Source organism: Candida theae, assembly GCF_024610275.1.
Source record: "Candida theae strain CBS 12239 chromosome Unknown scaffold73, whole genome shotgun sequence".
In the NCBI taxonomy this organism is placed as follows: Eukaryota; Fungi; Ascomycota; class Pichiomycetes; order Serinales; family Debaryomycetaceae; genus Lodderomyces; species Lodderomyces theae.
In genome coordinates this window covers 1-26294 of record NW_026261344.1, presented here as the reverse complement: position 1 = coordinate 26294, position 26294 = coordinate 1, and the positions used below count along the sequence as shown (strand labels likewise).

The 26294-nt window shown below is 39.6% G+C and overlaps 11 protein-coding genes across 11 annotated transcripts; 6 read left to right on the top strand and 5 right to left on the bottom strand. All coding sequences in view use genetic code 12, as the record gives it.

Moving 5' to 3' along the window:
• Positions 1 to 269: 269 nt before the first annotated feature.
• ISU1 (iron-binding protein) lies at positions 270 to 896 on the bottom strand (the record flags this gene model as incomplete). The annotated part of the gene is made up of 1 exon (XM_051752670.1): positions 270 to 896. The coding sequence occupies one exon, from the start codon at positions 894 to 896 to the stop codon at positions 270 to 272; it is 627 nt and encodes a 208-aa protein (XP_051611164.1).
• A 1801-nt stretch (positions 897 to 2697) lies between these two features.
• Positions 2698 to 6942, top strand: LPI9 (protein phosphatase regulator; the record flags this gene model as incomplete). Its single annotated transcript, XM_051752659.1, has 1 exon — positions 2698 to 6942. The coding sequence occupies one exon, from the start codon at positions 2698 to 2700 to the stop codon at positions 6940 to 6942; it is 4245 nt and encodes a 1414-aa protein (XP_051611163.1).
• Positions 6943 to 7089: 147 nt separating this feature from the next.
• RPL5 (60S ribosomal protein uL18) lies at positions 7090 to 7983 on the bottom strand (the record flags this gene model as incomplete). The annotated part of the gene is made up of 1 exon (XM_051752648.1): positions 7090 to 7983. The coding sequence occupies one exon, from the start codon at positions 7981 to 7983 to the stop codon at positions 7090 to 7092; it is 894 nt and encodes a 297-aa protein (XP_051611162.1).
• A 2996-nt stretch (positions 7984 to 10979) lies between these two features.
• On the top strand, positions 10980 to 11912 carry KGF57_000324 (uncharacterized protein; the record flags this gene model as incomplete). Its single annotated transcript, XM_051752637.1, has 1 exon — positions 10980 to 11912. One exon carries the CDS (start codon positions 10980 to 10982, stop codon positions 11910 to 11912), a length of 933 nt encoding a protein of 310 aa, XP_051611161.1.
• Positions 11913 to 14854: 2942 nt separating this feature from the next.
• CLB4 (B-type cyclin) lies at positions 14855 to 16882 on the top strand (the record flags this gene model as incomplete). Its single annotated transcript, XM_051752626.1, has 1 exon — positions 14855 to 16882. One exon carries the CDS (start codon positions 14855 to 14857, stop codon positions 16880 to 16882), a length of 2028 nt encoding a protein of 675 aa, XP_051611160.1.
• Positions 16883 to 17244: 362 nt separating this feature from the next.
• OGG1 (8-oxoguanine glycosylase) lies at positions 17245 to 18414 on the top strand (the record flags this gene model as incomplete). The annotated part of the gene is made up of 1 exon (XM_051752615.1): positions 17245 to 18414. One exon carries the CDS (start codon positions 17245 to 17247, stop codon positions 18412 to 18414), a length of 1170 nt encoding a protein of 389 aa, XP_051611159.1.
• A 226-nt stretch (positions 18415 to 18640) lies between these two features.
• Positions 18641 to 18961, bottom strand: RPP1B (ribosomal protein P1 beta; the record flags this gene model as incomplete). The annotated part of the gene is made up of 1 exon (XM_051752604.1): positions 18641 to 18961. The coding sequence occupies one exon, from the start codon at positions 18959 to 18961 to the stop codon at positions 18641 to 18643; it is 321 nt and encodes a 106-aa protein (XP_051611158.1).
• A 778-nt stretch (positions 18962 to 19739) lies between these two features.
• Positions 19740 to 20768, top strand: KGF57_000320 (uncharacterized protein; the record flags this gene model as incomplete). The annotated part of the gene is made up of 1 exon (XM_051752593.1): positions 19740 to 20768. One exon carries the CDS (start codon positions 19740 to 19742, stop codon positions 20766 to 20768), a length of 1029 nt encoding a protein of 342 aa, XP_051611157.1.
• A 494-nt stretch (positions 20769 to 21262) lies between these two features.
• On the bottom strand, positions 21263 to 22066 carry MAM33 (Mam33p; the record flags this gene model as incomplete). The annotated part of the gene is made up of 1 exon (XM_051752581.1): positions 21263 to 22066. One exon carries the CDS (start codon positions 22064 to 22066, stop codon positions 21263 to 21265), a length of 804 nt encoding a protein of 267 aa, XP_051611156.1.
• A 375-nt stretch (positions 22067 to 22441) lies between these two features.
• On the top strand, positions 22442 to 23358 carry KGF57_000318 (uncharacterized protein; the record flags this gene model as incomplete). Its single annotated transcript, XM_051752570.1, has 2 exons — positions 22442 to 22480; positions 22567 to 23358. 2 exons carry the CDS (start codon positions 22442 to 22444, stop codon positions 23356 to 23358), a joined length of 831 nt encoding a protein of 276 aa, XP_051611155.1.
• Positions 23359 to 23482: 124 nt separating this feature from the next.
• ACB1 (long-chain fatty acid transporter) lies at positions 23483 to 23846 on the bottom strand (the record flags this gene model as incomplete). Its single annotated transcript, XM_051752559.1, has 2 exons — positions 23483 to 23719; positions 23820 to 23846. 2 exons carry the CDS (start codon positions 23844 to 23846, stop codon positions 23483 to 23485), a joined length of 264 nt encoding a protein of 87 aa, XP_051611154.1.
• Positions 23847 to 26294: the final 2448 nt, after the last annotated feature.

The following is a 26294-nucleotide window of genomic DNA, read 5'->3' as shown; positions in this document are numbered from 1 at the left end:
GTATCAACTATATTCCAAATATACACAATATAACTGAAAAGTATCTCCACGTTCTAGGTAGTTCATGTTGCATAGATACTAACTGCATACCCGCAATTCAACGTGCTTGCTAGCGAAGCAAACTCAAACCAAACAAAAGGGAAGATAGGCTCCACCTGCAGTGAATAGTCTGTAACACAAACAACCACCTCGTACGTGTCCAATTACCTCATCATCAATCAGCTTTGCAAAAATCAAATGAAAAACTCGTCACTAATTTTGACACCAACTTAAGCAGTGGCAGTGGCAGGTTCAGCAGTAGTGGCTTCTGGACCCAAAGTTGGCTTCTTCACCAATCTCTTTGATCTGTAGTCCTTGACAGCCGATTTGATGGCATCTTCAGCCAACATAGAGCAATGCAACTTGACTGGTGGCAAAGACAATTCTTGAGCAATAAACGTGTTTTTGATGGCCAATGCTTCGTCCAAAGTTTTGCCCTTGACTAATTCTGTGGCATATGAACTACTGGCAATTGCTGAACCACAGCCAAAAGTCTTAAACTTGACATCTTCAATTTTACCAGTCTTTTCATCAACCTTGATTTGTAATCTCATGACATCACCACAGGCTGGAGCACCAACTAAACCGGTACCCACGTCATTGTCATTCTTGTTCAAAGTACCAACGTTTCTTGGGTTTTCGTAATGGTCAATGACTTTTTCATGGTACGATCTCTTGAATATAGTGTTGGTGGAGGGTATAGCGCTGGTGGCGGTAGAAGCAGCAGTAGTAGTAGTAGTAGCAGTAGTGCTAGTGATTGATGGTGTCAAGTGTGAAAGTGCCGGTATCGACAGCCTGACAATGGAGTTTGACTTGAGTAAATTTCTGGAGTTTCTTATAATTGATCTTGAAATCATTTTGTATTTAAAGTGAGTTTGTCGTAGGTTCCTCTTGGTATGTTAATCAATGGAATTGAAGATGTATATATAGCTTTCTCTGTAGTGTAATTATGATGTTAATCTGTTGCTGTTGTAGCAAAAAGAAGAAGAATATGCTAGCTTAAAAGTTGTAAAATTTGAATCTGATAAAAAAAAAGTAGAAAAATTTAAAATCTTGCAGTGTGCGTGTGCGTGTGCGTTGGTTACATATATATATATATATAGATATATAGATATAAATATATAGACATACTATATGTCTTATATTAATCATCAATAGAACAAAAAAAAAGGGAAAAAAAAAAATTGGCCTCTTACATATATTTATGTGTACGTATGCATTATTATGTCATTTATTGTATGAATGTACACGACCTTAGTGTGCGTGTGTGTGTGTGTGGCTTTATCAGTTTCATCTTTTCTTTTTTTTTTCTCCCTTTTATGTCCATAGTACACTACCCGATTATTGCGTAGAATATCATTGGACAGTATTTCGGTCACTACTACGCATTTAACGTTCCGGATCCGAAACAAGGAAATTTCTTTTTGTTTTTGCTTTTGACTCTGTTCTCTTCATTTCCATCAAGTGCAAATGAATTGAGGGGAAAGAATAAATTGAAAAAAACAAAGGGAGTGTCAAAAGTATTGGTCACACCTGTTCCATCGCAACTACACTACACTGCACTGCACTACACTACACTACTCTCTTATAGTAGGGTTTACTCTACAACTTGATCTCACGTGCGTCTCTAGTGCACATACTACACCTGCTTAACGCTTCTCTATCGTCTAGATTAAGTCAAAAAGACCATCTTCTCGTAAAGAAAGCGTGCGTGGTAGCGCATATCATTGAAAATGATAATTCTTGTGTGCAAGTACACGACTGTATAAATTGGTAGCGCATTGATGATAACTAATTCACTGTCTTTTTTCAGTCCAGCATTTGTTCATCAATTATAAGAATCGAGAGTAGAGTAGCTCTTTCGGATAAGAGAATATTACAATCTTATCTTTCCCCTGTGTGTTCCTTTGCTCCACTTTTTTTTTTCCAATTTCAACTTCGTAATAATAAACCAACCACCACCCCCCCCTTTATTTTTTTTGCGCAATGACCCTGATTCTGTGTTTTAGTTCTGTTGTTTGTTATGTTTCGGTGTATGAGATTCCCCGCATCATTTTACTTTCTGTTTTTTTGTTTTTTGTTTTTGTTTTTTTTTCATATCTTTTGTTCTTTGTGTACATTTTTGCTTCTTTTTTTAATAGTCTCTAAAGTATGGAAGGTTTCTACTACGGTATTAGACCACATCCATATCGTTTTCTAGATGCACTTTGCCTGCTTCAGGTCTCTCTCTATCTCTCTTCCTTCTCTAAAACTCGTTGAGTCCTCTCGTGAAGCTGCTCTGTTCAAACCAGCAAAAACCATTCTATGCCTTATATACGGTGTCCTGTAATGTGTATTCTTCGACAAGAAAATAAAAATAAATAAACAGACACAAACAAACAAAGAGGTCACGTGTCGTCGGACTATCTTCAATTTAATTTTAATTTCTCACTTTAATCTCATTGTTTTTTCTTCTGTCCGCCCGCAATTTTCACAACCCTCGAATAGTTTACCCCCACCTCTGGAGCATTATCCTTCCCCACCAATTTGCATTCTTCCTGTTCCAGAAGAGCATCAATTTAGATACCCAAGTGAGGTCTGTGTCCGTCTTTCCACCTTCCATCCGTCCATCCAATTAGGAAAACATTCAACGCCACCACGCTCATTAATACTCCAATCATGCCAGAGTCAGGGTCAGCACCATCGAACATCAACATCAACATCAACAACCATGACCTCCCTAACTCACAACATCCTACGCAACAGAACAATCCTAGCAAGATAACAATCACAAATCCACATCAGAAACCTCCCTGTGAAGAAATGAAGACAGGAGTTGCCAATGATGATGTCGATTGGTTATTTCGTGGAAAGTCGAAAAAAATTGTCAAGAAATTGGCTTCAAGTAATGAACAAAAAGATGCAAAGCCTCAAGGTGATAGTAGCGGGGGCAAAGATGTGGTCTTAAATGGATCTAATGCAGAGAGGAGGAATTTGCAAGACGATACATCTACGCAGTCAAAAGATGGTGCAGCTAAAACGCTGCCACCACCACTACCACCATCATCATCGCTGCGAGAGCAACAACAGCAGCACCAACAGCAACAAACAAGGCGCTCAATTGATCAAACTCTGGAAGCTGTTCCTTCAGACGCAACAGCAACCAAGTCAAGAGTGGACACTGCGCCTGCTAAAACATCGACATCGCCTGCTACTTCTACTGCTGCTCCCGCTACTAGTGCAAAGCCACCATCCACGCCTGCAACCTCGCAACCGGAAAAGGCGTCAAAGTTGGATCGATTGATTGGACGCTCTCGTTCTTCTTCTGCATCTTCTGTGCAACAAACAAAGACACAACCGCCTCCTCAACCACCCGCATCTGCAATTGCAATTGCCAACAACACGAGACGCAGTAGCAGTTTTAATTTAGTTCTGCCGTCGCTAACTAGTGACTTGGTCTACAATGACCACGATGAAGCCTTACTTTCACAAAAATCCGCTGGATCATCGCCCAGTACGTCCACTACTAGCTCACCCGGCGTGACAAGATCAAACAGTGGGAAAAAGGGTTTATTCAGCTCCCTATCTTCCAAGTTTAAGAGCCTGGCCTCGTCTTCATCCCAACTACAGCAACAACAGCAAGAGCAACAGTACTCTGCTCTGCAATCACTGGCAACTAAATCTCCAGCACCAGTATCACCAAAGTTGAATCCAAGTTTACTCGGCTCAGGTGCAAACCCAAAAAGAAATGAAGACCTAATTGCTATGACAGATAAGCCACCTGCGGGCATGGGCATCCCTGCACGAAGGAGAAGCTCCAGCTCTTCTAAATCTGGCTCTGGACTGATGTTTAAAGATTCTTATCAGGATGAGAATCCAATAAGTTCGTCCCCCAACGAAGGCAGAGGGTTTTTCAGAAGGAAATCTTCAGCAGCATCCATTGCAAGAACAAACTCAACTCCAACAACGACACAACGGATGGTTTTAAACAAAAATAAGAATCGAAAACCGATTCCTTTGAAGGACTTGAAAGACGTCAAGCTTCGTCGCGTTTCTTTTGCTATTGATAAATTGGAATACGATCCTCAACAGCAGATACCTTCTAGAAGACCAAGAAAAGGGGATGTTTTAATCCCTCAGGATCTTAATGCCCCACCGCCACGATTGTGTATGGGTATTGCCTCAGTTGAGGGGAGCAAAGATGCTCAAGGACAGGCTCCACAATACAATGAAAGAGATGTCGCATTAGCCATTGAAGCACAAAAACGAGCATTAGCTGATGCTGAAAAGCATGCATATGAAGCCCATTTACAAGCTAAGCGGATTGCTCAAGAAGTCGCCAATTTTAAGCCCTCTAAGCAGAAGCTGAAGGATGGCGATGGAGTGGAAGCCGAATACGATGAAGAGGAGGAGAAAGAGATTGACGCCAAAGTGGGGCAACGCAAATTGGCACATGACGCGCAAATTGACCAGCCATTGCATGTTCACGAGCAACATTTTGAGGATGAACCTGAGCACTTGGAAAAGGGGGTGACATTGGAAACGATTTATACCAGATGTTGTCATTTAAGAGAAATTTTGCCAATACCGGCAACATTGAAACAGTTGAAAAATAAACAAGCTCCATTGGAAGTGTTGAAGATGCTCAATCCAAAGCCGACATTGATTGATGTGTTGTCATTTTCTGATTTCATCGCCATCACTCCGATCAATGCCGTAATTTTCGACAATGTCACCATGACTACCGAAATGTTGAAGATCATTTTAGGGTGCTTGTCACAAAATAAAGTGTTGGAGAAGCTTTCATTGAGGAATGTGGGTATTGATAGTCACGGATGGAGATTATTATGTGCGTTTCTAGCACAAAACAAGACGATCAAGAAATTGGACATTTCACAACAACGAATAAGGTCTGATGCTAGTCCCGATTGCATTAGAGGAAATTTAAATTGGAGGTTATTCATCCAGTCCATTGTGTACCGAGGTGGAATTGAAGAATTGGTTATCAATGGCTGCAAGTTGTCCGATGACGTGTTTTACGAGTTGATCAACAAAGCGGTCAAGATTGCCACAAGACGGTTGGGTGTGGCGGCGATTGAAATGAATTTGGCCAAGGCACAAATTGTTGCCAATTACATTAGTGACCCCAATGCTAATTGTGTTGGTGTTGATATTGCATTTAACGACTTGAGTCACGGTCAGTTGTCACCATTTATTGACATTTTCAATCGGGGCAATGACAAGTTGATGTTTCTTTCAATTAACTCGACGCATTTGAAGGATGTTAGTGAAACTGCTGAATTCTTAAAAAGCTTGATCAATGTGAAGATGTTGCGGTTTTTTGATATGAGCTCAGTTCCAAATGTGTTTCCTGAAATTATTGCATATATGGCGGAGTATTTGCCGCAGTACCCCAACTTGCGAAGACTTCATTTAGATTTGAATGAGTTATCAGCTCAGGCAATTGGGTCCATAGCCACTTTTTTGCACAAAGTTCCCAACTTGGTTCATTTATCACTTTTAGGGAATCGGAATTTGAACCATTCAGCCGCTGCAACCGTATATGCAGCAGTTAAACAATCGTCAACTTTATTTGCATTGGATCTCGATTACGATTTAGTCAGTGATGAATTATCGCAGCGAATTGCGTTTTATCTCATGAGGAATATGGATATGTCATTGAATACGCAGTACCCATTGACTTCATTGAACAAAGAGGAGGATCTAATGTATGATGGGTCATTGTTGATGGAAACGGCGGAGAAGTTGTTGACTCAAACGGATCAGTCTGAACAAAAACAAGATTGTAAAATCCAACAAATTGTGTCCAATGCCATGCTTGATAGGACCAGAGCAATTCGGAAAGATATCCACATGGCAATTGACGATTTGTTTGCAAAGAGAGCAAGAGGTCAGTTGTCGTTTGAAGGCAAGGAGAATCTAGTTCGGTTTTGTTTATTAGATTCATCATTGGAAAAGATTTTGCATACGTTTGAAGAGCATGCGCAGAAAGTGACGCCAACTGGAGGAGATGCAGTGCAGCAGCAACCACCACGACAAGAGCAACTGCAACCACAGCAACCACTGCAGCAAACACCGCTACAACGAGCACCAACACAACAACAACAACAACCACTGCAACTGCAACTGCAACTGCAATTGGAGACGGGAAGTCAACACCGCCCGCCCAAAATCAGAGTCCATCAAGAACCAGATTCATTACATCAAAGCTCTACAGAATTAATCAGTGCGGGACCCATATTATCACCTCGAGCATCAAATTTCCAACCCATATCCTCATACTTCTCTTCTAATGATGTCAATCTAACTCCCCATCAAGTTGTGGTTGAGTCCAACGATGAAGGTAAAGACGTTATAATTGACAAGATGACGGGACGACCCGTGCTCATGAGGTCAGTGAGTCAAAGCAGTTTACACGCCAAGCAACAAGAGATTGAGGAAGGTGAGTTTCATAAACTTGGTATTTTCATGCAACTGAGAGAAAACCCGACTGAAGTGAATGGGGAGGGTGGTATTAAAAAGGGTATACCGTTGTTGAATTCGTTGCCTTCGGGTTCGGAATTGAGAGATGCGATAATTGCTGCAAAGGGGATTGAAAATGTTGATGATTTGATTGACAAGATTAATACCAATAAAGTTGGTCTTGAGATATTGGATAAGGGAAGGTATGAGCAACAACAACAACTGCAGCCCCAACTGCAGCCCCAACTGCAAGTGCGACTGCAACTGCTGCTGCTGCTGAGTGAAGCTATTTCTGCACCAGTGCCGCCAGAAGTTGTTAGAGAAAAAAATGATTCTGAACAAGGCAAAAATGAAGCGTTGCATCCAGTAGTTGATGAGGTTTATGATAAATTGTTAAACGATGCTGAACGAGTTAGATCAAAACAAGATCTGCAGAGTTAGAAAAATAGAGATAAAAAAGAGACACTGTGTGATTAGCTACAGTGGTAAATAGTGTAGACGCAAAAAAAAAAATAAAAATAAAAATAAAAAAAGACTGCTTTTATTTATTTATTAAAGAAAAATAAAAAATCTCCCATTAATAATAACCTAGTTGTTAGCTTGGAATTCAGCAATCTTCTTAGCAACCTTAGCATCTCTTTCAGCCTTGGACAATTTAGTTTGTCTGTACTTCTTAGATTCAGCAGCATATTGTTCCTTGGTGAACTTCTTTTCAGTTGGCTTGAAAGATGGGTCTTCTCTGATTTTTTCATGAGCATTGGCGTAAACTTCCTCGACATCTTCAGCTTCAATTTCATCAGCAATATAGTTCTTGAACAAAGTTCTGTATTTTTCTTCGTCGTCATCCATCAATTCTTCCATGTACTCAGAAACGTGGCCACCGAAAATGTACTTTCTCAACAATTCAGCATCCAATTCCTCAGCTTCGATATCCCAACCTGGGAATCTGTTTGGAGAGTGAGGAACATACAATCCACCATCGGAAGCACCTTTCAAAACACCAAAGACTCTAGCACCAGTGGTGGTTCTTTGCAAACCAATGTCCAAAAACACCTTGAATGGTCTTGGTCCATCCTCAACGGCTTCAGTCAATTCAAACTCACCTTCAACTTCTTCAACACCTTGGTAGGTTTCGTCCAAGCCCAATTTTTGCAAGGCTCTTCTGGCAACCAACAAACCAACAGCATAAGCAGCGGACCAGTTGGTCAAACCGTGCTTGATACCATATCTTGGCAACTCGTGAGCATAAGCAGCAGTGAAAACGACATCACCAGTGATTTGAGCACTGACAATTTGGGCAATGATGTCCTTGTTGGTGAATCTAACAACCAATCTGTACTTTGGGGTGTTGTACTTGGCCTTGTGTTGAGTAACCAATCTCTTTCTTTGGTAGTAGTCGGTTTTACCTTCTTGTCTTCTACGGAAAGGAGTTTGGAATCTGGAGTGGTAAGCAGATGATTTTTGAGTCTTTTGGAAAGGCATCGTGGGATATGGTACGCTTTGGTAATGATTTGGGAAAAGAAAAGGGTAAGAATTGAGAGGTGTGAAAAATTTTTCAAATTACGAGAAGGACAAACGAAGGAGAGAGCGAAAGAGAAAAAAAAACAAAAACAAAGAAGAAAAATTTTTTTTTTTCTTCATTTTTGAAAAACTTTTTAGGTGGCTTTGCACGACATTCTGTCACGTGTAACATGGTAGCTTTGAGTGAAGAGCCCTTTTATGGGAAACTGGCTCATCTGTCTATACAAGGTTTAATCAAAGACGAAGTAAGATACTTTGTGTATATGAGCAGCAAGTAAGCAGTGTGGTACAGGAAAGCTATTACTGTTTAAACAACTTGTAGACTTCTGGTGGGACTTTAAACTAAGAGGACCCAAGAATACTGTAAGCTTGAATTAACGTGGATTTCTCTCCTTTTTTCTTTGTTTGGAGTAACTATAAAACCCAGCACCGGAGTTCGAATAACTCAATTATAGAGGTTTTTTGTTGTGTGTGTGTGTGTGTGTGTGTGTGTGTGTGTATGACGGAATCGGAGATGTATTTCATTTCAACAATTTTCAGGTCGATCTGCATATACGAAAGAAGAAATGGTTGGTAAAAAATATTCATGTTGGTGTAAACTGTTGCAAACGTACTAACCTTTTGCTGTTGTGACTGGAGATTTGTTCAGTCCCACAAAACTTTAAAGCTAATGAGGTTGGTTGAATAATCCCTGCATTTAAGTTTCTACACATTTTCCATGTTTGCAACTAAGGTAACGCATTGAAAATTACACTTTTGAAGGTCACACAGTCAGAGGACAGTTAAGTTGTGTACCGAAAGAGGAAAAGTAATGAAGGCGGAGGAGGAGTGTGTAAATGAATGTATCTCTAATTTAGTTTAACTTCTCCATCAGCGGTGGTTTATACCTGATCTGTTGGGTATCGAAAGGAGGGAAGGAAAAAGAAAACGTTTATGATACTGGGCAGCGTATCTAATTTTGTACTTTGTTTCAAGTCGCCATCTCAGTGCCCAACACTTTCCTGTTTCATTTCTTTTCGGTGGGGAGATGATGAAATTGCCAACGGTGTGAAGAGCTATATAGAACAAACGTTTATACTCCGAAGTAGTAATCTTAAAATACGTCCATAGCTAATCTTTTTTTTAAACTAGTTTATAGCTGTGTAATTGAGGAAATTAGTCCAGTATAGTTAGTTTTATTGTTTTGTTAAAGCGTTTTGACTAAACATTACGACAGGGTAAAAGAATAAAAAAAACACATAGAGTGAAATTATGGATAGATTATGATTCTTGATGATGACGTTATTGTGGGTTTTGTGGCGTTTCAAAATAATTGTATATCTTACACAAACTTTATTCCTCTTTCGAGTAACAATCTTTGACTATTCACGAAAAAACAAAATAAATGCGTGTTAAAAGAAGAAGAAGAAGAAGAAGAAAAAAGAAAGAGAAGATCTTGTTAAGGGGCATCAAGAAAGCCAATGCACAGTGTATGAGTAGACGAGGTGTATTATGGTCTATGATGACTGGTGGATTCATACACCTTGTACTCAATGGACCACACATGGAGAGATAAAATAAAAGGAGTGGTAATTGCCTCATCTCCCTCCAATCTCGTTTCTTCCTCTAGTAATATAAGAGTGTACGAATAGACGTAGAAAAGGAAAAGAGGATTGACAAATTGATTCCAAGTGTTTGTGGAAAGACATATTATTAGTATTATTATTATTATCTGTCTTACGATCCGCCTTTTCCATCTAATACATAGATATAGCACACATTAATTGTGGTTTGCCTAGAAAGAAAGAAAGAAAAAAATTTTATTATCAAAAAGGCAGATGTGTGGGTTGTGATGATAATAAAAAGTCCGAGGCGTGTAGATTGCAGATTATAGAACTAGATTGATGATGTGATATTATTATTTCGATATGATGTAATATAATAATGGATCTTATTTGTTTGCGATAAGAAAGTAATAGTAGATACGATAAAACGATGATTATGATAGCATACCACGTATATAATATATGTAAGTACTGTTAGAAGTGGTGGTAGTAAAATAATGTGACTGCATGTAACTGTGTGGCGTGTTGAATATTATAATCCGCTACCCCAGGTGTACTGAAGGAAAGAGTAACGTGCTAAAAGGCTCTTCTATGCGTCTCTCAGTTTCTCTCTGTCTTTGTCTCTGTCTGGTTCTTACCTTGTTTTTTCAGCAGATGGAAACTTCTGTAATGTAGTGAATATATGTATATATATATATATGCAAGGAATGCAAAAAAATACGGAATTCCACATTGTTTATATGCAGTATCTATTGTGATTCTTTCTCTTACTTTTTAGATTGATGTTTGTTGTTTGTTGTCTCAGAAATATTAAATATTGTTTGTATAAAGCACATATATAATATACATACATAATGTAAGCCTCGACAGAAGAAATAAATAATTAACAATAATAATAGTAATAATAATTATTTGCATATGTTTTGTTACACAAATATAACCATATATCAAAATATTGTTCTTATTGTGTTTTACCTTTTTTTCTTATTAATAAATCTTCTATTTACAGTTTCTTAATTGATGTAATATATATATATATATCTGTCTTACATTTAATTTACATCATTTCACTTTATCACTTTATTCTTCTTCTTCTTCCACGATATAACACTACAAACATCATTATCATCAATCTACTTCAACTACTCAATAACACTCTTTTCTTAGTGGTTTCAACACTACACTACACTTTTCCCAATTGATACATATACCCCCCTCCCTCCCATTTGCCACACACAATCTTTTATCTTTGTTTTTGGTTATTGTTTTTTTTATTTGTTTTCTACATTTATCTTTTTTTTCATTTTGTACACTCCCGTTACATACTTTTTAACAAAAGGAAAAATGTTGCAATCACCATTCAACTACGTTCCAAACAAGGAGAAGAAGACTCTAACGATAAGCAAAAGGTCAATGAGTCACATAATCACCAACAACAAGTCTAAGACCACTGCACCCTATACCCCACAAGCCAAGAGAAGCGCAAACTTTGACATTGTTGCAGAAGAATCTTGTACAGGTGGTACTGCACTTGATTACGGCTATGCTACTACTGCCCAACCAATTACCAGTTCTTCTTCTTCTTCTTCTTCTTGCTCACTGCGGTTGAACAACTACCGATATGACAATATGTCGATATTACACACTCCCCCACCATCTACTCACAAGCACCATCTTCATTGTCGTGAGCAACAACAACAACAACAACTGCAGGCTAAAAAGCAAAAGACTAGTGGCTATAATACAACTCAGCCACTGCCAACAATAACGTCGCCTACTCCAACACGTTCAGCCAGCAATAACAAGGAGAATAATATCCATTCCGCTTCTTGTACCTTTTTTAGTGCTCCAACAACTCCAACAACTCCGCCATCAGAACAATCTCATCCCCATCATCATCATCGTCATCATCATCATTATCAACACGATTACCATAGTAAACGCCAGCAAGTGAATACACCACCACCCACAATGTCAGCTGAAGCTAGAGCTTTATCTTTGACAGACAATAACCTATATAACGCCTTGTCTACAATGGAGACCAAGTTGAAGCTAATACAGCTCAAAATGGATAACGTTGAAGAATCGTCAACCAAAAATGATATAAATGAGTTGTTGCAGTCTACTTTGGAAGAATTGCAGTGTAATAAACGCAAACTGGAGTTGCCAAGACGCAAATTTGATGAGTTTATTATGACACCACCTCCAGTGACAACAACACCTGAATATGTTGTTGATGGTGAGCCAATGACCCCAGAAGACCAAATTATATACAAGAATGATTTGGGGTCAGCTACTCCACCACGAGCACCTTTTCAGCCATTGAGATCAGACCACTATGCATAGACATAGACATGGACTTCTATGTTGTTTTTTTACAGTTTGGATGTTGATTGGAACTACTTTTTCTTTACCACAGAATTTTACGAATTTGCAGATGAACTATTTCTTTTTTTGCTTTGGGGGGAAGTCATTTACATAAACTTTTCTTTCTTTACTTTACTTTGCTTTGTTTTGTTTTGTTTTGCTTTGTTTTGCTTTGCTATACTTTGCTTTGTTTTACTTTGTTTTATTGGTTTTTGCTTTGTTTTATTGGTTACTTTCTTATTTGGTTTCAGATTTCAGTTCTTTTTTTTATTTTGGGGGTTAGTGATGGTGGTGTTTGGTAGCTGGACTACTTGGTAACACTATATTGAAATATGGAAGAATATGTGTGTATGTACTATTATTTTGTATGCCTGTTTGTAATGATATATAATTTGTAAAAGATATCTCGGATGTAATCTCAAATTTGGCATCAAAAGTCTATTATTGTATTTACTTTTTAAATCCGGTCCGAAACGTTGTAAACACAACAATATTAACTACTTAGGGAGAGAGGGGTAGGGGAGAAGAGAGAGAGAGAGAGATAATATTGGTTATTGTTATTTGCTATTTGCTATTTGCTATTTGCTCTTGGTTGTAGATATTGTTGAAAGTTTTAAGAGCTTGTGCTTGTAATGGTTATTGTGTACATTTGATAAACTGACGCTTTCAGACAAAAATTTCAAGGCTTTTAAGTGACGTGAGAGAGGAAAAACATTTCCACTTGAAACAAAGTAGATTAAATCATGTAGCTAATCAGTTGATCAGTTTGTCAGTTACTTAGTTAATCAGGTAATCAGTCGGTCAAGTTACTTAGTTAGCCTATCAGCAGTTGTGGTGTTAATTTTGTGCAAACGCGTCTTGTGTTCTAACAACTTGCAAAGCGCAATTCCGTATCTATTAATAAACACTTTGTTTTCTAACCATACATATACTACTTATGCAAACTATATATATATATGTATATGTATATATGTATATGTATTTATATATGTATTTACGTATAGAATGTGGCAAAGTCGAAGTATTATCTGGAAAGAAAGTTTTGACGACGAGTAGACGGTAAAGTTGAACTAAACATTTGTATTTCCTAAGCCTCCGATAATGAAAGTCACAGTTTCATAACCACATTAATTAGAAAACAATACAATAGAAAAAAAAAAAAGAAAAATAGGGGGGTGGATCAAAACATGGATCGGGTCTTTGAAACACTTGACTAACAAAAGCACGGAATACCACTGCTATTGTTTTGTTGCTGTAGTGGCTATTCCAGTGATAATGAATTGTTACCGATTAGGAAATCATATCAAAAAGAATAAAAATAAAATAAATGGACAAAGCACACACAAAACAAGGGTAGTGTAAAGTATACCAAAATACCACACTTTGGGTTGGGTGCCTATACTGCCTTGGAAGATAATCATAGAACTTTTAGAGCGTGGTTCTTGAACTGGTGGTGTATCTCAAACTGGTCCATTGTTGTAGCTCTGTATACTTCTACCTCACAACGCCGAATAAGGTGGTGAACTATTGCTGGTGAAGAGATTCTCCTTAACAAAGTGTCAAGCTTATGTTCTGTATCTTTTTGCTCTACTTTTTTAAGTTTGTTATTCTCATTACGTATTTGATTGGGAGAGATTTACCAGCAAAGGTTCATAAAAGCAATCGCATTCTATACAATGGTCAATAAATCGGTGAAGAGAAAGAGATTAGGCACAGCGCTTAGTTGCAAGTAAATGTCTTTCAAGGAATGAGTAATGATGTAAATGTGATACACATAATGCAGGCTGTATTGTGTCTCGTGTGTTACTTTTGCAAGTTAAAACACCAATTTCATTCGTTTCCATGTTTTTTTGCAACAAAATTCGAAACAAACATTACAAAGGTAGAGGGGACATTGCATTCATCTTTTTCTTTAGTTCTGATAAATGTCTATATGTCTAGTGAGTAAGCTACTTAAAATAGCAAGCCGTGTTGGGGAACATCAGCTGCTTCGGTCATGGGTGGGGTGGCCTTCTTGAGTGTAGTGAAGGCTGCTTGACTAATTGATCGATTGATTGGTGGGGTCTGTGTAAAATTTTATGTACTGTTCGTGTTTTTGTGTGACATTCTCTGTTTTTTGAAGAATTTTTGGTGTTCTTAAGCAAAAACAAACAACATACAACAGCAAACAACAAGTAGAAGTAGGATGGCTTATACTAGGGTCATAGGACAAAGTTGGAGGAAGAAAGTACAGACATACATACATACATACATACATACACAAAGACAGGGGACAGATGAGAAGATGGATTAGAAAGCTGGGGACTTTAAATGCAGATCGAAGTAGCAGTTGTGGAGACATATGAACTTGTGAGAAAAAAGAGGGGACTTTTTCACTGATATCGATCAAATGGTGGCTTCCATTGCCCTTCTTGCAAGGCCAAGTTCATCCTCGTTTACTTTGTTGCTGTCTCGTAAATGAAAATACTGTGCAGTAAAGAGAACCAGAGAAACGTAGCGTGCGTTGGCATTATACTTTTTTCGAATTGCAAAGCCATCTTTCCAAAGTGCTCGCACTATGTATTGCAATATTCAACAAATGCGTAGTTCTGCTGCGGCTGTTGTTGTTGTTGTTGGAGTGGCAAGAGTTATATATCATATAATAATTGATTGTGTCTGTGTATGTGTGTCTTGGGTGTTTTCTGGTGTTTCTGTGTTACACAGCTCTCCATTTGTTCTTTGTTTATGTTTTGATTTTTTTCTCTTTCCAAACCCATCGTGGAATAATGTTACAATTCTCCTTTGAATTGCAAAAAAAAACAAAAAAAACAAAAAAAAACAACAACCAACTATCAACAAACCAAACACTTACACTCACATACTCACCCACCCACACACTTATCTGTCCCCCACACACACACACACACTCTCTCTCCTCAACAATGAAGTCATACAAGACAATCAATGATGAGAATAAGCTAAGTCACCACATCAGGGCAAAGTCTGATCGTTACAACAGTACTCATAACATCAATTCCAGTGGTACTGCTGCTGCTAGTAGCTTAGCAAACATCACAAACTCTTCCAAGATTGCATCGGGGTCCAATTGCAAGTCAACAAGACTGTCTGACTCACATTTGGGTTCACTTCAGCAGAGAGAAGTGTTGAGTGATTTAACGGCCCAGGAAAATTACAAATCGCGTCTCAAATCACAACAACAACAACAGCCATCATCATCACGCTCATCGACACATCAACCGCAGCCTCCAATTCATCATTCACATCCGTATGCTCAGTACCAATCTTATCATCAGCGCAGCAGCAGCCATGACAATAGCAACAGCAATAGCAGTATTACAAGTGGTGTGTCTACTGCCGGTCCCACATTAACCAACTCAAAATTGCAGATTTATAAACAAGCAGCGCAAAATCTCCATCATAATAAGAAACCAAGATTGGAGAAGGCCCTGCATAAAGAATTTGCCGATTATACAGATGAGGACTTGAGAATCACGTCTGACGAAGCAGCAGCAGAGTCAAGTGATGACAAGGAAAATAGACTTCCCCTGCTGCAGTACACCCACCCGACTTTGCATGTTCAGCATCAGCATCAGCATCAGAACCTGCACCTACACGACCTTCACAATAGGATATACGATGATGCAAGGCACCAAAGTGCCCAACACTTGCCATCACATTCCCATGACAAATATGAAATGCATTTCAAAGAGGAGATGGATGATGAGGAGTTTACTGATGGAGTGCCCGACAATTATGTACTCGATGAGGAAGAGTTTGATGAGGAGGATAATACTAATGATGATGATTTACGAGATCAAATGGTTATAAAACAAAGTATCACCAGAGATAGCGTGACGGAACCTTACAGCAGGAATGACGATGAACTACAAACAGAAAAGGAAGTTTCAATGGAAACAACAATCAAGCAAGGCGATAGTCTGTCCATTCACGAGGAAGACGAAGCGCATCACCACCACCACCAACAACTGCAACAACTGCAACAACTGCAAGTCACATCGAAGTCACAACTTTCAAATACCCAGAAGCGTAGTGAAACAGTCACTCCCATGAAGCCATCCTGGGACCTATCCATCAAAATGGAGTTGAAAAGAATAGTGGACAAGTATTCGAGAACAACCTTGGATGAAAATGACGAAGATACTTATGACGCTTCAATGGTTGCAGAGTATGCTCCCGAAATATTCAATTATATGCGCAGTTTGGAGGAAAAGTACAAACCAAATCCATATTACATGGATGTTCTACAAGATGAATTGAGATGGGGCATGAGAGCAGTGTTGATTGATTGGGTGGTTCAAGTCCATGGCAAATTCAACTTACTCCCCGAAACCCTTTTCCTTACTGTCAACTACATCGATCGATTTCTTTCCAAGCGTAAAGTGTCATTATCCAGATTCCAATTAGTTGGCGCGGTTGCATTTTTCATTGCTGCCAAGTACGAAGAGATTAATTGTCCAACTGTACAAGAGGTGGCATTCATGGCAGACAACGCATACACCATTGATGAGTTTTTAAAAGCCGAAAGATTTATGGTTGATGTTCTTGAATTTGATATGGGGTGGCCAGGACCAATGTCGTTTCTTCGACGTACATCCAAAGCCGATGATTATGACTACGAAACGCGTACATTGGCCAAATACTTTTTGGAGATTACAATAATGGATGCACGGTTTGTTGCATCTCCGCCTAGTTGGTTGGCTGCTGGCGCTCATTACCTTTCGCGTGTTTTATTGAGTCGTGGTGAATGGACAGAGGCGCATGTCTTTTATAGTGGATACACTGAACGGCAATTGCGACCATTGGCGGAACAATTGTTGGAAAACTGTCGGTATGCCGAAAAGAACCACAAGGCTATTTTCGAAAAGTATCTGGAGAGGAGATACAGAAAGAGTTCGTTGTTTGTGAAGGAGTATTTTGAAAACTTTTGAGGGGGAGAGTCGATGTTTTTTTTCTTCTTTTGGATGCATGTGTGCAGCTTCAGAGGTGATGGAGCCTTCTAGACATTAATGCGCAGTCATATTGTCAGTGTTTCTACTATTTAATAGGATATCAACCTGTATGATTATATTTAGTCGACAGAGCGTTATCTGTGTGTGAGANCTACTATTTAATAGGATATCAACCTGTATGATTATATTTAGTCGACAGAGCGTTATCTGTGTGTGAGAACGCTCTGTGTAAAGTTTTGTTTGTGCAACTGACGCGTGTGAGATTGCACCAGAAAAAGAAAAGAAAAAAAAAAAACAACCTTTTGATGCCATACAACCTCAACAGCATCTGCGTACAACCAATGACACTTGTATGGAATAAGCTTGCTCTCAAAGAAACAGAGGTGAGTCTTGCAAAGGTTTTGCGATGCGGTCAAACATTCAGATGGAAGAGTATAAATAACGTATGGTCTTTTGCCATTCTGGATAGAATCGTCTTGCTAAAACAAGATCAAGATCATATTTACTACTCACAAGTATTGGCGAAACTGGAAGTTGGCAGAGTTAAAGGAGACGTTTCACAAGCCACCCTTGGCTTTATCCAAGACTACTTTGCGCTTGATGTCAAGTTGACTGACTTGTATCAGGAATGGAAATTGAATCATAAACCATACATCACTACAAAAGTCAAACAACAACAATCACCATTTGACCTATTCAGCGGCATACGTACCCTCAGGCAAGATCCATGGGAATGTTTAATCTCCTTCATTTGTTCCTCAAACAACAATGTCAAGCGAATTCTGAAAATGTGTGATAATTTATGTATACAATTCGGCAACTACATCAACGATTACGAAGGAATTCCATTTTATTCTTTCCCTACCCCACAACAACTATCCTCTGACCCTTCAGTCGAGCTGAAGTTGAGAGAATTGGGATTTGGATATCGGGCAAAGTACATTTATCAAACGGCTTGTAAATTTACCGATGATGACACATACCCCCATATAAACCTAGCTCACTTGATGCAACTACGTCAGTGTTCGTATGAGGAAGCTCATGAGTTTTTGCTACAGTTGACTGGTGTGGGGCCCAAAGTTGCCGATTGTATATGTTTGATGTCATTGGATAAATCAAATGTCGTCCCTATTGACACGCATGTTTACCAAATTGCCGTACGTGATTTCAAATATAGAGGCGGTGGAAAGCGAGAGATGAAGACACTTAGTAAAGCCATGCATGATGATATAAGACGGTTTTTCCAGGGTATTTTTGGTGATTATGCTGGTTGGGCCCAGTCGGTGTTGTTTGCTGCTGATTTAACTGATTTGAACAATGGGGTTAATATCGTTGAGACGAAGAAGGAAAAAGAGGTGTCTGGTAAGGAGAGTAAGGTGAAGATAAAGACTGAAGAGGAAATTAAGATACTGAGTGCTGGTAGCAAGAGGACAAAAACGATAAAGCTAGAATCCAACAATAAGAGGGTCAAAACCATAAAAGCCGATTTGACAACTGTTGTCAAATCGTAATACAAAAATTTTATCAATTTGAATAGAAGTGGATGTATATTTAAATTATATTACATGAAAGAATCTGTAAAGTAATGGCCATGAATCGTAATCATTCTGAATGTTATTACACACCACACTCCACGTAACCCTGCATTCATTCCCCCTCTATTGCATGTGTGCAATCTATTCTTTCCCTCTTTCTCTCTCTCTCTCTTTTTCTAATTCCTCAAGGGGCATCCTTCGCTTAATCGAATAAACCGAATCCCATATCGTCATCAGATTCTTCCTTTTCTTCTTCAGCTGGGGCAGCACCAGCGTCATCACCAGCGGCAGCGGAAGCACCACCAGCGGTGGCAGCACCACCAGCTGGAGCAGAGGCAGCGAAAGAGAACAACAATTCCTTCAAGTTCTTACCTTCCAAAGCCTTGGCGAAAACATCGGCCCAAATGGAGTCAACTTGAGCTCCGGCAGCCTTGGTGATGGCTTGCAATTTGTCTGAAGTGATTTCTTGCTCAGCGTCAGCTAAGATCAATGCAGCGTACGAGATTGAGGATTCTGAAGACATTGTATGTTTTGTATTGCGTGGTTGTACTTGGTTGTCGTAAGGGCTCCTTTAGTTGTGTGGATGATTTTTTTTCACTACTCACCTAGATGAAACTTAGAACGCGCGTGATTATAGCCCTAATCACGTGCTAGATTGCAACAAAGTATTGCAGCGAAGATCCTCCTACATTTGATGATAGACAAATTTATGACTCGATAAGTTGTGCTTGCTGAGCAGGTTGTGAATCAAAAAGAGCTCTACTGAATCATGTGCATAGATAGAATAGTGGCACAGAGACGTGCAGCATCGAGGTGATGTATCGGGGGAAAGGTTGAGTCTTACCCGGTGGGTCCCACCCAGTTTGTTAATACAATAGAATTTTGCTCTAGCGACCGTTTTTTGGCCTATTTCGAAACTGATAGCTGGCCTATCTGACGCAGTGGAGCTTATCAGAAGTTTCAGTAACTCAGAAGTTGTTTTAATCATCATAGTGCGTACTCAAGCGCATTTAGCTTGCAAATTGCATTCATAGAAACCACCACGTCTGCAATGGCTATTAGAAGTTGAGATCAAGTGATCTTGTAACTTCATTGCTTTGTTACCTTAAAGAATATGAATGCTTCATATTCTTGCAGAACTTGAAAGGTCCTCGCGTTTATCTAAATGTGCATCTCGAAATTTTGCGCGATCACAAAGTTGAAGGATCAATAGGCAAAACCCATCTTCCGACGTCTGCCTTTCCTCTCCCCTTTATTTTTCAGCTCTGCAAACACTGCATATAAACACCGAAGCGCAGCGAATGACAACAACTTCAAAAACAACGGACCCCCGTCAGCTTCATGACTCACCGAAGCCATTGAACCTTTCAAACCCGATACGGCTTGCTTTTCTCGGAGGGGCTAGAGCAGGGAAGTCAGCAATGATTTCGAAGTTATTATTAGGTAACTTTCGAGAAACCTACTACCCAACTACCCATCTCAACCCCAATCTATTTAACTATGAGCCGTCCTCCGAGAAAGCAAGAGATATATTGCAGGGCAAAGTATTGACCTCAAACCCGCATTTACACCTACCAGCAAGCATCAAAGACAACAGCACCCTTGTAACCAACAACAAGAGCATATTTAAAAAGAACCAGTACTACACTTCACTGTCCTTGGGGACCTCGCCGATTCTAGTAGAGCTCATAGACACACCAAGCTACAATCCTGACAAGATAGTGCCCTACTTGGAAGCATCACTTTACACCAATCTTGACAAAGATGTGTTGCACAACCTTGCCAATGAGCCACGTCGACCTGTCTCAACCAGTCCACTTTTGGTAGCCAGTGGAGCCAGTGAGTTGAATGGAGACATCAATGGTTATTTTCTTGTATACAGTGCTATTCCAAGTTTTGCACCGCCAGGGTATGACGAGAACGATGCTGGTGGACTCCCCAAAAAGCACACGTTCAACCTTCTACCCTCAATCAAAGCAGCACTAGACGACGCATGGGAAGAGTACGTCACGTTCAAAGAGAATTGGAAACGTGGCCAAGAGGAGGATGTATTTTCATTCAAGAATGCATTGAAAAACTTTTGGAAAGCAAACGACTCCAGTATTCAAGAGACCGCCTCTGCCCAGGTCAAGCCAAAATCCAAATCTCCACCTATTTGGATCGTCTGCACCCAAGTAAACAGCGACCTAGCTTCTAGTCAGTTGATTTCAAAGGGTAAGCAGTTGAGTATAGAGTGGAACTGCGGATTTATTGCTATTGATTGCTTGAATGATATTGATGAAGTCTTGTCGTTGATGATCAGGGACATAGTTTTGGGAAAGAAACTGTAAAGCATAGACGTTAAGGCATACTACGGTTAAGCAGCTTACTGGTGTTGGAACATCCAATGAACATTGATTATTATACCTCGAAACAATCATATTCATCATCTGATCCGTTGCACAATTGTTTGAAAGATTGTCACCAAGTCGATGGGGGAAAGACTCAATGCTGGACATTTTGCATTTTCGACGAGCGAATAAACCGACTTGACAACGGCGCATCTCCTCGAAAACTCCCTTTAAGAAAGCACACCTCAGTTTACCATTCTTAGTCGAGCAACATTCACTTTGCTTCCCAATTCAAACTTGATGAGTGAGCTTGCTCTACAGCTCCCTTCGTAAACACACTCAACATTCAACTTAGTCAGAGAAGCAGTATGAATAGGATACTCTGCGAAACAAATTGCATCTTATGGTATTCAATCAAAAAAAAAAAAAAACAAAAAAAAACACCCCGACAACATCTCTTATCTTATATACAAGCTACTTCATGTGATACACATCTAGTTTAAAAATTTAGAAACAGCATTGAGCCAAGTTCTGTATTCACCTTCTTCCTTGTAGTCACTAAATGCCACAATGAAATCAGCCAATTCATTATCAATACCTTTAGAAACCAAGTAATTTTCAAATTCAGTTTGCAAACTTTCGTCCAACTCGGCAAATTTTGGTCCTTGATACTTGAACTTGTCAATAAACTCATTCTCTTCCTTGATGGCGTTGATAAATGATTTAACATCTTCTTGAACATTGACGAAATCAATCATAAAAGAGGACTCGGTATTTTGCAAAAACAAGTTCAAAAACAAACCTGAGTTGCTTGATGGATTTTCAACAAGGATTTTCACGTTGCACAACAATTGGTCCAATTGATTAGCCTCTTCCTCCAAATCGCCAGATTCCAAGGCTGCCAAGTCTTCAGTGGGGATGTCTGTGACTTCATCAATGTCAAAGTAGACATGCAAGATATTTCCCGTGTCAGCGTCCTTTTTCACCAATTCAACGCTGGCAGTGCCTGGAGCAGAGACAACTTCAAATCCACTGGTATGTAAGTAGTCTTGGTACACCTGATCCAATTCATTTGGAATGGCTTCAGAGATTTTGCTCTCTGCTTTCACAACTTCATTCAAGGCTGCCTCTGGGCTTTGGTTGAGTATGACTGAGGATTGATGGAATGATCTGATGGAAAGAGTGGACATTGCTTTTGGGCATGATTTGAGCAATGATCTGGTATTGAATCTTGAAGATTGAAGTGCAACTCTTTTAGCTGCCACTGAACGTAATGTAGATGGGAACGCTTTCAACATTGTAGTTTGTAGTTGGGAGGTAAAGACTGTAGTACTTGAATGTAGAAGAGAGAGAGGCAGAAAAGAATGGGTGGGTTTTCGTTTCAGTGATTGGATTTTCTGTAAATGAGAAGAGGAAGGGGCGAACGAGTGCGTGCGTGTGTGTGTGTGTGTGTGTGTGTGTGTGTGTGTGTGTGCGTGTGTGCACAATACAGATGCTATGTGCTACCAAACTCTGGTGTAAAAAGAAAAAAAAATATGACACATGACGAATACACGACACTCATACTTAAGTTGCGTTAGTCTTACTTTATTTTTTTTTTTCATTTTCCATTTTTCGCAGTACATACACAAGCATTATAAACAATATTACTTTATGTATTCTTCTTGGACTTTATGCAAGGCTCAGAACCCACATTCTTTGTATCACTAGTCGTATGTCTATACAATATCCAAAAATAAGGAATAGATTCTGGCTCCCTCCCACAACTCGAAGTACCCCCGCTAACATCAATTTCTAGAGTGGTGCCTGCGCCGGGACCGCCACTGATGTGGCATTCTTTCCAATTGACACCATAAAAACAAGACTACAAGCCAAAGGCGGGTTCTTTCGCAACGGAGGCTATAAGGGGATTTACCGCGGGCTCGGATCGTGTGTAATTGCGTCAGCACCATCGGCATCACTTTTCTTTGTCACATATGATACAATAAAGCGGGAATTGGAACCTCACGTTTCTTCGCCCAGCTATCGCCATATGATTGCTGCCTCTGTAGGTGAAGTCATGGCTTGTATAGTGCGAGTTCCTGCAGAAGTTATCAAACAACGCACCCAAGCCAGTCATATGGGCTTGACCTCAAGCTGGTCCAACTTTAAGCATATTTTGACCAACGACAAACACCAGAATGGGATATTACGAGGACTCTACAGGGGATGGAATAGTACAATAATGAGAGAAATTCCATTCACTGTTATCCAGTTCCCTCTCTACGAATGGTTGAAATCCAAAGCATGGTCCAGGAGTAATGATACCAATTCAAGTCCTGTTTCAATGGGGTTGAAAGGAGCCCTTTGCGGGATGTTGGCTGGGGGTGTTGCTGCTGCACTCACCACGCCTCTAGATGTGATCAAGACAAGAATCATGTTGAGTTCTGGCACTGTTGATGTTGGTCACATAATTTCTCAGTTAATTAAGGAGGAGGGTTTGTCAAGTTTTTGGAAAGGTGTTGTGCCAAGAACGTGTTGGATCAGCTGCGGTGGTGCAATATTCTTGGGATGTTATGAGCTAGTTCGTGATGAAATGATGAGGATATGATAGAATACAACTTGATAGAATATGTATATAGAGTTAGAGACACAATCATTAGAATCGATAAAGAAACTGACTCAATTTATTCTAAGTCTAAATATTGGTCGGTGAAGCAGTCTTAATGAAGCCCTCACTTGTTATACTTGTTGATCAATTCCACTGCCAACTCAATGTACTTTTTTTCTGCTTCTTCTTGTGGAGTACCTTCCAAATCCTTCCAGCTTTGCCATTTGTACTTGCCCTTGAAATCAAAGGTACCCGGTTTGTCAGTGGTATTGTCACCAATAGTTGCCTGTTTGTAGAGACCGTAAAGCTTCAACAATTCGTCATCAGATGGTCTTTTAGCCAAGTTGGAAACGGTGTTTGCCTAATGGTTATGGGCTTGTTAGTACTCACATATGCCGCATTGAAGTGGGATGCGATCGAGCCAGTCAACCGCTCAATAGCTGTAACGTTTATCCACATACTTTCTCTTCGAATTCTGCTGATACCATTGTGGTTGGATTATCAATCGATAAAAGCTTATGTGCTTAAAAGTGATGGGAAATAAATACGAGTAACTTTCAATTTTCCCTTGATTCTGTTTGTTTTGTTGTCCTTTTTATATTACGCAGCCACACACATCACATCATTGCCAACAAAAAAATGTTGAGAACATTCTAGCACACTTTTCAATTTTCTTTGTTATCTTCTCCTCGAAGCTAAAGAAGATGGACGGGGATGGTGGTACCGGCCTTTTATTAATATCTGGATGTGTGGCCACGCAAAGTTTGATTATTCGGCGGATACCACACAAATTTTCTTCTTTCAACACACAAATAAAACAAACCATGCCTCTATAGTATTTTGTTTCCAGAAAATATCTTCCTTTTCGTAAGTTATAGAATGGGGTATCCCGGTAATCGTACCTAGGTTGGGAGTGGAGACGAAGACATAGTGGGAAGAAGTTCTCATTATAAACAGAGTCACTTGGACTATGTCACGTGAACCTTTTTTTCCATTAATTGCATCAAAGGAGTTTTCGATGGTTGCAAAGGAAAGATCGAAACAATGATATTGAAGCGTATGTAGTTTGTTGATAGATATAGCCTACAGATGAAGTACCTGTGCTTTACTTGCCTGTGTATCGGGACATTGCACTATTGGCTATGGTTTTGAGATTGTTTTCCAGATGCAAGAGTGTTGGTGAGAGTGTTTATATGCAATCGCCTTATTGTAAGTCTACTTTCTGTGCCACTAATTGTTCAACTACTTTCTTTGGTATGCTGGTAGATATAAACGAGTCCTAATTGTAGATACAAAGAGGGGGGGTGAAGAATTCTTGGGGAAAAAGGTCATTCATGAAATTGCAAAAACCTCTAGTCAAGAAAGAGAAACAACTTCCAATACGTGGCTTTTCAAAATGTACTTAGTAGTAGAAGAAAGTAATGATACAAGGGCCTTGAGTTGGTGGGAGTGGCAATTTGCAATAAAACACTCAGACCATTTCAACCTTTATTAAGAGTTTTCATATTAATTGGTGGTTGATCCACACACACACACTCACACTCACATGTGGAGTCTAGCTTGCAACTCACCTTGTTTGCCAGTAAGTAACCCCCCACAGGCAAGTATATGGCCCTCGTATGAACCCACCATCTTCCAGGGTGAATTGGTAGACTATAAGGTAACGTCCACAACTCTGGTGGTGCTGGATTGACGCTTTTCCACTCATACAAATTCAAGACAGCCAACCACGCCTTACCCCAGTGTGGGTTTTTTTTATAGCACCTCCCAAATCGGTGTAAAGTTTTTCTAGCCTTGATTAGAACTGGATGATCAGCAGCCAATCCCAACAATCGGAGACACAAATAATTCATCGTAGTGCCAAAACAAGTAGACTTGTCAGCTGAATGCAACCTTCAACAAAAAGTCTGTACTCCTTTGCATCGCTGCAGAGGGAGTTTCGATTGCACTAGCTGGGTGTGGTACATCATCCGTTTCTGAAATCACCTCACAAATGTTGACTTTGGTTTCTGATTCACTTCTTCCGGTGCTACGTAGTGACACATCTCCCTATCCACTGGGTCTGGTTCTAGTCTCCATCTCGACTTATCTGTCCTTGGCAAGTCAAGTTCCTTTGGGTAATACATGCTTGTAGCAGCCTCGATTGAAAAAGTGAGAGCCGTGCCAATTTTCTGGAATAATTGGCATTTTCGACTGCTAGATTCATCAGTGTGTATCAGTTTTGACCAGTTTCAAACAAAACATCTCCTCGGGGGGGGGGCTTTGCCAATAGCTTGTAGCTTGTTTGAATGGACGCCAACAAAACAGACACAACGGCCACTGATTTCAAACAGTCTTTGAAAGCAATAAGAAGGATCTGAATAGTGAAAAGATTAAGTCAAGGTGTGGAGGGCTTTGGGGTGGGTTGGATGGTGAAAGTTGCATTGAGTTTCCCCACGTCATTGTTTATCTGAGTGCTGGACAAGTACCACGCAAAAAAAAAAGACAAAAGAGAATGGCATTTTTTTCTATCTCAACCTCTAAAAGAGGTTAGTATCTGTAACGAGTACCGTTTAAAGTAGAAACCTTTACAATACAATATATTGGGCTCAGGAGAAAATCCGTCTTAAACTTGTGCGTTGAGAAAGGGTATATGTATTGCTGCAGTTTTGACAAATTTGCNATTTTTAAGCATCTTGCTCCATTTTGAGGTTTTCAAAAATTGCACTACTTAGCACACTATACTAAACTGGCATTTTTTTTCCATCTCAACCTCTAAAAGAGGTTGGAATCTGTAACGAGTACCGTTTGAAGTAGAAACCTTTACAGTACAACATATTGGGCTCAAAAGGAAATTACACTTAGATTTTCAAAGGGAAGTTACTGATCTTAATATAAAGAACATTAACTTTTGTAGGGGTGTACAGCCCATAAACAGAGCTTAAAAGTACGACCTT